Source organism: Pseudophryne corroboree, chromosome 1 (assembly GCF_028390025.1).
Source record: "Pseudophryne corroboree isolate aPseCor3 chromosome 1, aPseCor3.hap2, whole genome shotgun sequence".
Lineage (NCBI taxonomy): Eukaryota > Metazoa > Chordata > Amphibia > Anura > Myobatrachidae > Pseudophryne > Pseudophryne corroboree.
The window spans coordinates 383549664-383564413 of NC_086444.1; the positions used below are offsets into that span (position 1 = coordinate 383549664).

Sequence of the window (14750 nt, forward strand, 5' to 3'; positions counted from 1 at the left end):
TATATATATAGTTAGGACGGCTGGAGTCAGAAAGTCTGACTTGCTGTTTATACTGTATACACCCAACAAGCTGGGTGCTCATGCTTCTAAGCAGTCTATTGCACGCTGGATTTGTAGTACAATTCAGCTTGCACATTCTGTGGCAGGCCTGCCACAGACGAAATATGTAGATGCCCATTCCACAAGGAAGGTGGGCTCATCCTGGGCGGCTGCCCGAGGAGTCTCGGCATTACAACTTTGCCGAGCAGCTACGTGGTCAGGGGAGAACACGTTTGTAAAATTTTAAAAATTTTGATACTCTGGCTAAGGAGGACCTGGAGTTCTCTCATTCGGTGCTGCAGAGTCATCCGCACTCTCCCGCCCGTTTGGGAGCTTTGGTATAATCCCCATGGTCCTGACGGAGTCCCCAGCATCCACTAGGACGTTAGAGAAAATAAGAATTTACTTACCGATAATTCTATTTCTCGTAGTCCGTAGTGGATGCTGGGCGCCCATCCCAAGTGCGGATTGTCTGCAATGCTTGTACATAGTTATTGTTACAAAAAATCGGGTTATTACTATTGTTGTGAGCCATCTTTTCGGAGGCTACTTCGTTTTGTTATCATACTGTTAACTGGGTTCAGATCACAAGTTGTACGGTGTGATTGGTGTGGCTGGTATGAGTCTTACCCGGGATTCAAGATCCTTCCTTATTGTGTACGCTCGTCCGGGCACAGTACCTAACTGAGGCTTGGAGGAGGGTCATAGGGGGAGGAGCCAGTACACACCATGTGACCTAAAAAGCTTTTTTAGATGTGCCCTGTCTCCTGCGGAGCCCGCTAATCCCCCATGGTCCTGACGGAGTCCCCAGCATCCACTACGGACTACGAGAAATAGAATTATCGGTAAGTAAATTCTTATTTTTCCTGGGTCATTAGCGCTGGGTGTGTGCTGGCATACTCTCTCTCCAAAGGGCCTTGTGGGGGAACTGTCTTCAGATAAGAGGATTCCCTGAGTGTGTGGTGTGTCGGTATGCGTGTGTCGGCATGTCTGAGGTAGAAGGCTCTCCTAGGGAGGAGGTGGAGCAAATGAGTGTGGTGTCTCCGTCGGCAACACCGACACCTGACTGGTTGGATATGTGGAATGTTTTAAGTGTTAATGAGAATTTATTGCACAAAAGGTTGGACAAAGCTGAGTCCAGGGAATGTACAGGGAGTCGAGCCCTGCCTGCCCCTATGTCGCAGGGACTTTCGGGGTCTCAAAAGCACCCACTATCCCATATAGTAGACACTAATACCGACACGGATTCTGACTCCAGTGTCGACTACGATGATGCAAAGTTACGGCCAAAATTGGCTAAAAGTATTTAATATATGATTATTGCAATAAAGGATGTACTGCATATCACAGAGGACCCCCCCTGTCCCTGACACGAGGGTACACATGTATAAGGGAAGAAAACCTGAGGTAACTTTTCCCCCATCTAATGAGCTGAACGAGTTATTTGAAAATGCTTGGGAATCTCCAGACAAGAAACTGCAGATTCCCAAAAGGATTCTTATGGCGCATCCTTTCCCGACTAAGGACAGGATACGGTGGGAATCCTCCCCAAGGGTGGACAAAGCGTTGACACGCTTATCCAAAAAGGTAACGCTGCCATCCCAAGATACGGCTACCCTCAGAGATCCTGCTGATCGCAAGCAGGAGGCTACCTTGAAGTCCATTTACACACATTCTGGTACCTTACTCAGACCGGCGATAGCGTCGGCTTGGGTTTGTAGCGCTGTAGCAGCGTTGGCAGATACCTTATCGGCGGGAATTGATACCCTGGATAAGGATACCATTTTATTGACCCTGGGTCATATTAAAGATGCTCTCTTATATATGAGAGATGCTCAAAGAGACATTGGCCTACTGGGTTCTAGAGTCAACGCTATGGCGATTTCTGCTAGACGAGTCCTTTGGACCCGACAATGGACGGGTGATGCAGACTCAAAGAGGCATATGGAGGTTTTACCTTACAAGGGTGAGGAATTGTTTGGGGAAGGTCTCTCGGACCTGGTTTCCACAGCTACGGCAGGTAAATCAAATTTTTTGCCTTATATTTCCTCACAGCCTAAGAAAGCGCCACCTTATCAGATGCAGTCCTTTCAGTCACATAGAAACAAGAGATGACGAGGATCGTCCTTTCTTGCCAGAGGTAAAGGTAGAGGGAAAAAGCTGCCAACCACAGCTAGTTCCCAGGAGCAGAAGTCCTCCCCGGCCTCTACAAAATCCACCGCATGACGCTGGGGCTCCGCTGAGGGAGTCCGCCCCAGTGGGGGCACGTCTTCGAGTTTTCAGCCACATCTGGGTTCACTCACAGGTGGATCCCTGGGCAATAGAAATTGTTTCCCAGGGTTACAAGCTGGAATTCGAAGAGGTGCCTCCTCGCCGGTTTTTCAAATCGGCCCTACCAGCTTCTCCCCCAGAAAGGGAGAGAGTTTTAAATGCAATTCACAAATTGTGTCTTCAACAGGTGGTGGTAAAAGTTCCCCTGCTTCAACAAGGGAGGGGGTATTACTCAACCCTGTTTGTAGTACCGAAACCGGACAGTTCGGTCAGACCCATTTTAAATTTAAAATCCTTGAACCTATACTTGAAAAGGTTCAAGTTCAAGAGGGAATCGCTCAGAGCGGTCATCGCCAGCCTAGAAAGGGGGGATTTTATGGTATCCCTGGACATAAAGGATGCATACCTTCATGTTCCCATATATCCACCTCATCAGGCGTACCTGAGATTTGCGGTGCAGGATTGTCATTACCAATTTCAGACGTTGCCGTTTGGGCTTTCCACAGTCCCCGAGGAATTTCACCAAGGTAATGGCGGAAATGATGGTGCTCCTGCGCAAGCAGGGTGTCACAATTATCCCGTACTTGGACGATCTCCTCATAAAAGCGAGCTCACGAGAGCAGTTGTTGAACAGCATGTCACTTTCACTGAAGGTGTTACAGCAACACGGCTGGATTCTCAATATCCTGAAGTCAAAAACAGGTGTCAGTGCATCACTGCACTCGAGTCCTGGGAAAAATGGTGGCGTCTTACGAGGCCATTCCCTTCGGCAGGTTCCATGCGAGGACTTTCCAATGGGACCTACTGGACAAGTGGTCTGGGTCACATCTACAGATTCATCGGATGATCACCCTGTCCCCCAGGGCCAGGGTATCTCTCCTGTGGTGGCTGCAGAGTGCTCACCTTCTAGAGGGTCGCAGGTTCGGCATTCAGGACTGGATTCTGGTAACCACGGACGCGAGCCTCCGAGGTTGGGGAGCAGTCACGCAGGGAAGAAACTTCCAAGGTCTTTGGTCAAGCCAGGAGTCTTGTCTTCACATCAACGTCCTGGAGCTGAGGGCCATATACAACGCCCTTCGTCAAGCGGAGACTTTGCTTCGCGACCTACCGGTTCTGATTCAGTCAGACAACATCACCGCAGTGGCCCACGAGGCGGCACAAGGAGCAGAGTGGCAATGGCGGAAGCCACCAGGATTCTTCGCTGGGCAGAAAATCATGTAAGCGCACTGACCGCAGTGTTCATTCCGGGAGTGGACAACTGGGAAGCAGACTTCCTCAGCAGACACGATCTACATCCAGGAGAGTGGGGACTTCATCAGGAAGTCTTCGCACAGATTGCAAGTCAGTGGGAACTGCCCCAGATAGACATGATGGCGTCCCGCCTCAACAAGAAACTACAGAGGTATTGCGCCAGGTCAAGAGACCCTCAGGCGGTGGCAGTGGACGCCCTGGTGACACCGTGGGTGTTCCAGTCGGTCTATGTGTTTCCTCCTCTTCCTCTCATCCCCAAGGTGTTGAGAATAATAAGAAAAAGAGGAGTACAGACAATTCTCATTGTTCCAGATGGGCCGCGAAGGGCCTGGTATCCGGATCTGCAGGAAATGCTCACAGAAGATCCGTGGCCTCTTCCTCTAAGACAGGACCTGTTACAACAGGGTCCCTGTCTGTTCCAAGACTTACCGCGGCTGCGTTTGACGGCATGGCGGTTGAACGCTGGATCCTAGCGGAAAAGGGCATTCCGGATGAGGTCATTCCTACTCTGATAAAGGCTAGGAAGGACGTGACAGCTAAACATTATCACCGTGTATGGAGGAAGTATGTTTCTTGGTGTGAGGCCAGGAATGCTCCTACGGAAGAATTCCATCTGGGCCGTTTCCTTCACTTCCTACAAACTGGAGTGAATTTGGGCCTAAAATTAGGCTCCATTAAGGTTCAGATTTCGGCCCTATCCATTTTCTTTCAGAAGAAATTAGCTTCTTTCCCAGAAGTACAGACTTTTGTGAAGGGAGTGCTGCATATTCAGCCTCCTTTTGTACCTCCGGTGGCGCCTTGGGACTTTAATGTGGTGTTGAGTTTCCTTAAGTTGCACTGGTTTGAACCACTTAAAACGGTGGAATTAAAATATCTCACTTGGAAAGTGGTCATGTTGTTAGCCTTGGCTTCGGCTAGGCGAGTGTCGGAGTTGGCGGCTTTGTCTCATAAAATTCCCTATCTGGTTTTTTATGTGGATAGAGCGGAATTGCAGACCCGTCCTCAATTCTTGCCTAAGGTGGTTTCATCTTTTCATATGAACCAACCTATTGTGGTGCCTGTGGCTACGCGAGCCTTGATGTGGTCAGGGCTTTGAAAATTTACGTGGCCAGAACGGCTCGGGTCAGAAAAACAGAAGCACTGTTTGTCCTGTATGCAGCCAACAAGGTTGGCGCTCCTGCTTCGAAGCAGACTATTGCTCTGTTTATCTGTAACACGATTCAGCAGGCTCATTCTACGGCTGAATTGCCGTTACCAAAATCGGTCAAGGCCCATTCCACTAGGAAGGTGGGCTCTTCTTGTGCGGCTGCCCGAGGGGTCTCGGCATTACAACTATGCCGAGCTGCTACTTGGTCGGGTTCAAACACCTTTGCAAAGTTCTACAAGTTTGATACCCTGGCTGAGGAGGACCTCCTGTTTGCTCAGTCGGTGCTGCAGAGTCATCCGCACTCTCCCGCCCGTTTGGGAGCTTTGGTATAATCCCCATGGGCCTTACGGAGTCCCCAGCATCCTCTAGGACGTAATAGAAAATAAGATTTTAAACCTACCGGTAAATCTTTTTCTCCTAGTCAGTAGAGGATGCTGGGCGCCCGTCCCAGTGCGGACTACATCTGCAAGACTTGTATATAGTTTTTGCTTACATAAGGGTTATGTTACAGTTTTGATCAGTCTCGGACTAATGCTGTGTTTTTTAATACTGTTAACTGGTTCGTATATCCCAAGTTATACAGTGTGGGCTGGTATGAATCTTGCCCTTATATTAACAAAAATCCTTTCCTCGTACTGTCCTTCTCCTCTGGGCACAGTTTCTCTAACTGAGGTCTGGAGGAGGGGCATAGAGGGAGGAGCCAGTGCACACCCATACCTAAAGTTCTTTTTTAGTGCCCATGTCTCCTGCGGAGCCCGTCTATCCCCCATGGTCCTTACGGAGTCCCCAGCATCCTCTACGGACTAGGAGAAAAAGATTTACCGGTAGGTTTAAAATCCTTTTTTTTTTTTTTTTTTATAAATCTACATACGGAGTATATGAAACTATACTTTAATATTTTCCTGTACTTAGTGCTATAATCGCTGTCTTCTAGCTCCTGCCAGCAGCGTATGTCGCACGCCATTCTCAGTGATTTGGCCCTGGCGCTCATTGATGGCACAGTTTTTGAAATTGTTCAAGGTTTGTTGGAAATCCAGCACCTGACAGAAAAAAACCTCTACAACCAGCGTGTAAAGCTACAAGCAGAACACAGAGGTAATGTCCAAAGTCACACCACTCATAGTACAAGATTGTCTTTTACATTAATATTTTCTTCCCTCCCAAAGAAATGTCAACTTTAAAAAATTAAGTGTCTTGGCTGACAACATGCAGTTCAGGGATAGTTGGGGAACACAGGGAGTACTGAAATGGTGCATGGCCTACATCACAAAACATACCCAGAAAAACTAAAAAATGTCAATATGTATAGTTTGGAGAAGGGAAAGGGGGGACATAATAGAAACTTTCAAATACACTGCTCAAAAAAATAAAGGGAACACTAAAATAACACATCCTAGATCTGAATGAATGAAATATTGTCATTAAATACTTTGTTCTTTACATAGTTGAATGTGCTGACAACAAAATCACACAAAAATTGTCAATGGAAATCAAATTTATTAACCCATGGAGGTCTGGATTTGGAGTCACCCTCAATATTAAAGTGGAAAAACACACTACAGGCTGATCCAACTTTCATGTAATGTCCTTAAAACAAGTCAAAATGAGGCTCAGTAGTGTGTGTGGCCTCCACGTGCCTGTATGACCTCCCTACAACCCACACAAGTGGCTCAGGTAGTGCAGCTCATCCAGGATGGCACATCAATGGGAGCTGTGGCAAGAAGGTTTGCTGTGTCTGTCAGCGTAGTGTCCAGAGCATGGAGGCGCTACCAGGAGACAGGCCAGTACATCAGGAGATGTGGAGGAGGCCATAGGAGGGCAACAACCCAGCAGCAGGACCGCTACCTCCGCCTTTGTGCAAGGAGGAGCAGAAGGAACACTGCCAGAGCCCTGCAAAATGACCTCCAGCAAGCCACAAATGTGCACGTGTCTACTCAAACGATCAGAAACAAACTCCATGAGGGTGGTATGAGGGCCCGACATCCACAGGTGGGGGTTGTGCTTACAGCCCAACACTGTGCAGGACGTTTGGCATTTGCCAGAGAACACCAAGATTGGCAAATTCGCCACTGGCGCCCTGTGCTCTTCACAGATGAAAGCAGGTTCTCACTGAGCACATGTGACAGTCTGGAGACACCAAGGAGAACGTTCTGCTGCCTGCAACATCCTCCAGCATGACCGGTTTGGCAGTGGGTCAGTAATGGTGTGGGATGGCATTTCTTTGGGGGGCCGCACAGCCCTCCATGTGCTCACCAGAGGTAGCCTGACTGCCATTAGGTACCGAGATGAGATCCTCAGACCCCTTGTGATACCATATGCTGGTGCGGTTGGCCCTGGGTTCCTCCTAATGCAAGACAATGCTAGACCTCATGTGGCTGGAGTTTGTCAGCAGTTCCTGCAAGATGAAAGCATTGATGCTATGGACTGGCCCGCCCGTTCACCAGACCTGAATCCAATTGAGCACATCTGGGACATCATGTCTCGCTCCATCCACCAAAGCCACGTTGCACCACAGACTGTCCAGGAGTTGGTGGATGCTTTAGTCCAGTTCTGGGAGGAGATCCCTCAGGAGGTCATACAGGCACGTGGAGGCCACACACACTACTGAGCCTCATTTTGACTTGTTTTAAGGACATTACATCAAAGTTGGATCAGCCTGTAGTTTGTTTTTCCACTTTAATATTGAGGGTGACTCCAAATCCAGACCTCCATGGGTTAATAAATTTGATTTCCATTGATAATTTTTGTGTGATTTTGTTGTCAGCACATTCAACTATGTAAAGAACAAAGTATTTAATGACAATATTTCATTCATTCAGATCTAGAATGTGTTATTTTAGTGTTCCCTTTATTTTTTTGAGCAGTGTATATGAAGGGTTTTAACAAAGTCCAGAAGGGAAACATTCTTCCAACGAAGAGAAGTATTAGAACACAAAGACATGCACTGAGACTGGAGGGAGGTTCAGTGGAAATTTGATGAAAAATTGCTTCACAGAAAGGGTAGTGGACAAGTGGAATAGCCTCCCATCAGAGGTGGTAGAGACTAAGACTGGAGAGCAGTTTAAACATGCATGGGATAGACATAATTATATACTTACAAAGAAATAAGGATCAAATAAGATTTGAGGTAAAACTATGTTAAAAAGGGGCAGACTAGATGGGCCAAGTGGTTCTTATCTGCCGTCACATTCTATGTTTCGATGAGTAAGCACATTTCCATTCCTTTTGAGATTTTGCTTAAAGACGGTTGAGCATGAAAGGGTACAGATGGAGGATATTTATTTATATATACATAATTAATTAAAGGGGGGAGGGGAATCACAAAATACTTAATCTTTCAAAGTGAAGGACTGATGTCACCCAGTTATATGCAAAAGATTCACTGGCCCTTTCCATGAGTCCCAAATATAATATTTAGTCCCAGTTTCAGTGCCCATGAAATTTGTAACTGATTAGGCAGCCTCTCTGTAGCCATTTACTGTAACTGTGATTCAGGTAATAAAACAAAGTACTATGTAGTCTTTGTATTAAAGGTCTTTTCTGCAGACATGCGCCACCCTTTTTAACATACACGGATGCGCAATATTTTATTTTTAATTTAACCCCACTCATCCTCACCCATCTACCTGGTCACCAGCCTGCTGTCTGCTTGTATGGAAATAATCAGATCTTCATTTCCATGCAGTGTTTACTTCCTCACTGATAACGCTGTTACATGGCTTTATGTGACCCTGCACTAGATTGCTAGGTTACACTTTAGTATGTAGCAAGCAGTGAGTCATTTATGCACATGTGCTGATAACATGTGAAGTGCTCAGTGCTACAAGGATCATGTATCCTGTCTGTCATCACATCTGTTCTTAAAAATACATAATACTCCTGGCATGTTAGGTCCGTCACTGAATGCTTCACATGCAGTAGAGGTAGACTTGTTCAACAAAAGCCTTCAATGTTTTTTTTATACTCTAGAAAACAATGAAAGGAAAAGTTTGGTTATATTTAAGCCTATTATTTTATATTATACGGGATGTATTTATTTTCCCAAAGCATTGAAACAGGATCTCCTCAGGAGGCACAAAGATGCTCAGCAGTCATGCAAAGCACACAATGTACCTGTACTCAGAACCAGCCAGCAGAGGGAGCTAGAAGTAAGTATCGCATACCTTATTGGCTTGTACCCTTCTGCAGGGTGGTATGTATGACTGTACTGATTTATTTTCTTTTGTTCATGTACAGTTGTGCTCATAAGTTTACATACCCTAGCAGAATTTGTGATTTTCTGCCCATTTGTCAGAGAATATGAATGATAACACTCATGGTTAGTGGTTGGGTGAAGCCATTTATTGTCAAACAACTGTTGTTTACTCTTTTTAAATCATAATGACAACAGAAACTACCCAAATGACCCTGATCAAAAGTTTACATACCCCAGTTCTTAATACCGTGTATTGCCCCCTTTAACATCAATGACAGCTTGAAGTCTTTTGTGGTAGTTGTGGATGAGGCTCTTTATTTTCTCAGATGGTAAAGCTGCCCATTCTTCTTGGCAAAAAGCCTCCAGTTCCTGTAAATTCTTGGGCTGTCTTGCATGAACTGCACGTTTGAGATCTCCCCAGAGTGGCTCAATGATATTGAGGTCAGGAGACTGAGATGGCCACTCCAGAACCTTCACTTTATTCTGCTGTAGCCAATGACAGGTCGACTTGGCCTTGTGTTTTGGATCATTGTCATGTTGGAACGTCCAAGTACGTCCCATGCGCAGCTTCCAGGCTGATGAGTGCAAAGTTTCCTCCAGTATTTTCTGATAACATGCTGCATTCATCTTGCCATCAATTTTGGCCAAGTTTCCAGTGCCTTTGTAGCTCACACATCCCCAAAACATCAGCGATCCACCTCTGTGTTTCACAGTAGGAATGGTGTACCTTTCATCATAGGCCTTGTTGACTCCTCTCCAAATGTAACGTTTATGGTTGTGGCCAAAAAGTTAAATTTTGGTCTCATCACTCCAAATGACTTTGTTCCAGAAGTTTTGAGGCTTGTCTCTGTGCTGTTTGGAGTATTGTAAGTGGGATGCTTTGTGGCATTTGCGTAGTAATGGCTTTCTTCTGGCGACTCGACCATGTAGCCCATTTTTCTTCAAATGCCTCCTTATTGTGCATCTTGAAACATCCACACCACTTTTTTTCAGAGAGTCCTGTATTTCAGCTGAAGTTATTTGTGGATTTTTCTTTGCATCCTGAACAATTTTCCTGGCAGTTGTGGCTGAAATTTTTGTTGGTCTACCTGACCGTGATTTGGTTTCCACAGAATCCCTCATTTTTCACTTCTTAATTCGAGTTTGAACACTGCTGATTGGCATTCTCAATTGCTTGGATATCTTTTTATATCCCTTTCCTGTTTTATACAGTTCAATTACCTTTTCCCGCAGATCCTTTGACAATTATTTTGCTTTCCCCATTACTCAGAATCTAGACACGTCAGTGCAGCACTGGATGAAAGATGCAAGGGTCTTTCAGGAGTCCAGAAACTCACTGATCTTTTATATACACACACACTGATTACAAGAAAACAGATCACAGGTGAGGATGGTTACCATTAGTAGCCATTCAAACCCGTTTGTGTCAACTTGTGTGCATGTTATCAGGCCAAAATCTCCAGGGTATGTAAACTTTTGATCAGGGTCATTTGGGTAGTTTCTGTTGTCATTATGATTTAAAAAGAGTAAACACAGTTGTTTGACAATAAATGGCTTCACCCAACCGCTAACCATGAGTGAAAGAAAAGTTTGTGAGTTATCATTCATATTCTCTGACAAATGGCCAGAAAATCACACATTCTGCTAGGGTATGTAAACTTATGAGCACAACTGTATATGATTAAACAGAACCAGGTGAACATGAAAAATAATTTCTGGGTACAACTACATGCTTCAACTAAAGTCATGTGCGGCCAGTAATGAATAGAAATATATTTATTAAAATTTAAACTAACTGTGACCTTGCCTATGTATGATGTTTAATGATTCGCAGTTGAACAGGAGAGGATTGATGTTAAACTACTGTACGTATTGCAGCAGAGTAATAGTAAGCGCAATAACACTGACTACAGTCAAATCACCCTACAGAACTAGAAAGATAAAGGGGTGGAAGCAGCGTTGCATGTATGCCCAGTTGCATAGCGAATCTGGCTTGAAGACTTAAGACTAGAGTGTGTGATGGGCCATCCAGCCCATTTCGTAGAGCTAGAAGCCACTTCTGATTGAGTACAGCTGCTAAAATGTGTGGATAATACAAGCTGGTAACGTTCTTGCTGCTGCATGTACTTGTACTCTGGATTTAACTGTAAAGGAGATTACAACACATTGGAAAGGGCAGCTGTGATGTTACACAATCAGACTTGTATTCATAATCCGTCCTGTCTCACAGCTTAAACAGAATTAATTTGCAGTAGAATTACATCTTCATTGCTGTGGCTTGGAAGATGGATCACTAACTGAAAGAGCTAGTGCAAATTGCACAGAAGAATAAAGTCTCGCTGAGGGACATTTATGATATTAGTGATTAGTGAATGTAATGAAAATAATGGTTTGACACTGAAGTGCATCGCAGCATCTGCAAGTGATTCGGGCCCAATGGCATTGTTATGTTTTTTTGAGAACTGACCTTTAACCCACTGTAGCAAACCTGTTATAGAAAAAGAAGTGTTGGTGCTGGGATTCATGGTTTGTAATCCCCCCAAAATTAAAGGGGGTGTTTTAATTAGTGTTTTGTTGCAGCCAGCAACATCCCTAGTTTTCCTCGCACGCCATAGAACGGCGCAGAAAAATTAGCAATGTTGATCCTACCATTATAGGCAAATGTGTGCAGCCGAACATCACGGGATGATGTGTGATATATTGCCCCTAATTGATTCCACCTCAGTGTCCCTAACCTAAAAAGGAATATTGCTATATGTAGAAAAATTCATAAGTTTCACTAACGTTTGTACAATGGAGTTAGTTGAAGGTACATTATACAGTAAGTCATGACGTTTTTTTGAGTGCACACCTGACTCATCTTTAATTTAATGAAGCAAATTGATTTTTGTATTTTAGCATCTTGGTAAATGTTCACTTTTCATCTAAGCGAGGCAGCAAGGTTTTAGTGATTGGAATATGCGTTCTAACCTCTGTTTGTCACTTCTAGACTCTGGAACAGAGAATCAGAGAAGAACAAAGGATGATGGATGAAAAAATAGTCCTGGAACTAGACCAGAAAGTTATAGACCAGCAGAGCACCTTAGAAAAAGCAGGTGTTTCTGGGTTCTATATCACAACCAATCCGCAGGTGAGTGTTTCTTTATAGTCCATTGACTGCTTATCAACTCAGCAAATAAAGCTAATTAGTAATATCAACACGGGCTGAATCATGGTTTTATCTGACACCATTAATTTACCATAGTCACATTAACATCAGGGGACTTATTGTCAGTCGGTCTTTCAAAGCTGATGATGATTGAGCATTTATTTCTGCTGCCACTTTAATGAAAAATTTTTTTAATGGATTTAGATTTCTTTATGGTTTTTTGCTCGTGCTCAGTATTGGGCTTATGCATAGATGGAAGCAAAACAAAAAAGGAACAAATATGCTCCAGGACGCACACTCTTGCTATGCAAAGGGTATAAAAATAAATGTATTGTTTCATATGCAGGGAAAATGTGAGCTGCTTTTGCATGTAGCGCTCAGTTGCTGGGTAGTTTTGTTTTTACACTCTTCAGATTTGAGGTAGGAGAATCCTCTCCCAGGTGTCAATCTGTCGGCTCATTATAAATTTGCCACCTTGAAGTGAAATCTAAGTTGACTTTTGTTGTTTTTTATCAGCCCTTTGTTGGGACTGTTCATCTCTGCGGTTTGTTTTATTTTTGGTAATAATGCATATACAACAGTTATGCAAGCCATCCTTACTATGTATGACCTCATCCTATATAATAAAAGGCTAACGCTGCTCCTCACCCCTATGGGGGGAATTCAAGTGTTTTGCTCACCGGCGGCCACTAGATGTGCCTGACTGAGTAATTCAGGTGTTGCTCCATTCAGGCGCGCACAGCCGCCGGCACTGACATTAATGTTATGTTGTTCTGTCATTTTGACGGGCTGGTAACTAGTTCCCTATAATTCGTCACATCTGAGCACTTTTGGTCAATTGTTAGGTCTACGCAGGAGGTGTTGCATATCTCTATTAAAGTATCAATGCCATGTATTAGGTTAACCGTCATTCATCATAATTACAATGATTGGACATCATAGGGTAACAAAATAATTTCATTTCCAGGCAGGCATTAAATATGGAAACTTACATTAAAAGTATTATTTAATTCTACAATATATTTCCAACTGTTACTAAAGTGACCATTTACATAAGGTTTTAATAAAGTTTGAAACTTGGGGGCGGCCTCAGCTGATTAAGTTGTATAGTTGGTTGGCTACCATATTATTTCTACACTTTTTATTAAAACAAAAAATGCTTTAGAATTTTCAAGTATCAATTTTATTATGAAAACATATGTCTAGAATCTTGATTATTGACGATTTGGAAAGGTGGATTAATACTGAAACAAAAAACAGGGTGTTTTTTTGTTTAGAGTAGAAAAAAATACACTCTTGCTTCCAGTTTTTTTTTTTTTTTTATGTGGCATGTAAGAAGGTATAGGTGAATATTTTATGAATATTTAAGTCTTACGGGAAAAAAATAAGGTATTATTTTTGGATAAAAAAATTGCTAATATTGATGTTGGAATGTGACCAGCCCAAAAAGGTGGCAAAATAGGCTTAGGACAGGGTCGAGAAAAGCTTTAGTGGCAAATTTGGTTAATTTCTTTTCCTTTTTGACTTCCAGGAGCTGACGTTACAGATGAATTTATTGGAACTAATCCGCAAGTTACAACAGAAGGAGTCTACTACAAACAAAATGTTTTCGTAATGCACTTTCGTAGTTTTAACATTGATATTTTTTATTTTTCCTTTTTTCTTTTTTTTTTAAATAGTGGAACAAACTTCAATCCCCTTATACTGTGAAAACCAGTCCAAAGATGTGATTTTTATGACACATTCTTCTGTACAGTTTTCTTTGAGTTGTTTATTTTCTTGTTCTTGCTGTAAACATGAAGCCAGTGTTTCCATGCAGGAAGAGACTGGATATAGTTAGCAACTGCTATTGGGACAAATGTATTTATTGCAGATTATTGTTCTTATCTCTGAAGGCAGGGTGTGCTGTCTGTTGATATGGGCACCGGTGGGTGGTGCAGGTACTGGTAAACCTGCCCAAAACCCAGCCTCATCTCCTCTTGCAGCAGCCATGATGGGGTGTGGTAGGCAGTGGTAAGCCTGCCCAGAACCCAGCCTCCTCTCCTCCTCGGCAGCTGTGACTGGATGAGGTGGGCAGTGCAGATAAGTGGGGCGGACCGAGGTGGTCTTGGTTAACTCTTTCTGGCCTGGGTTCACCCTGCGGCATAAGGACCCCTGCCCACCGAGTGCAAAAGGATGCGGTGTGAATTTGACACCCCTGATGTAGATGATTGCCACTAATCAACTTCTGGAGAGAAAAGTGCTGAAGCTTTCATTTAGCATTTAGCTTCCATGTTAGGAGCGCTGTAGTCTTGTTGAAAATCATTGGTGTCTCATACATAGTGTTTATTGTAGGTGGTTAGAAATGTTTTCAAATCATTACTGGTTCTTCTAACCTTTTCATGAGGGTACACAAAATAGACCTATCCTGACACTCAAAATTAAAGATTTTTGCATTAAATCCCTCTCTGAATTCTTGAGGCATACTGGGAACCTTGGGGTATTGCATGTGGAGTGAGGAGCATGGCACTTTTTAACCCAGGTTTCTCCCACTTATGTACCCTGGCCGACCACATCCAAATTCAGTTTTATGACAAACAAAGCCCCTAGGCTGAACTGAATCATCTACAGGTAGAGAAGGACCACAGTCCTGAAATTACAAAATAAGCAATACAACACCCACAAATCAGGAGAGTAAGGGAAGGTCGCTCAGTATCCGC

General features: G+C 43.8%; 1 protein-coding gene across 3 annotated transcripts in view; it reads left to right on the forward strand.

The window, feature by feature from the left end:
* The window catches only part of LOC134886628 (protein DGCR6-like), a 34485-nt gene extending 19994 nt beyond the window's left edge, over nt 1–14491 (forward strand). For all 3 annotated transcript variants that reach the window (XM_063913164.1, XM_063913162.1, XM_063913163.1), the window contains exons 2-5: nt 5643–5803; nt 8756–8856; nt 11893–12033; nt 13583–14491. In XM_063913164.1, coding sequence (XP_063769234.1) covers nt 5643–5803; nt 8756–8856; nt 11893–12033; nt 13583–13666 — 487 coding nt within the window. In that variant the 3' untranslated portion in view covers nt 13667–14491. The remainder of the gene's footprint in view (nt 1–5642; nt 5804–8755; nt 8857–11892; nt 12034–13582) is intronic.
* The last annotated feature ends 259 nt before the right edge of the window (nt 14492–14750 follow it).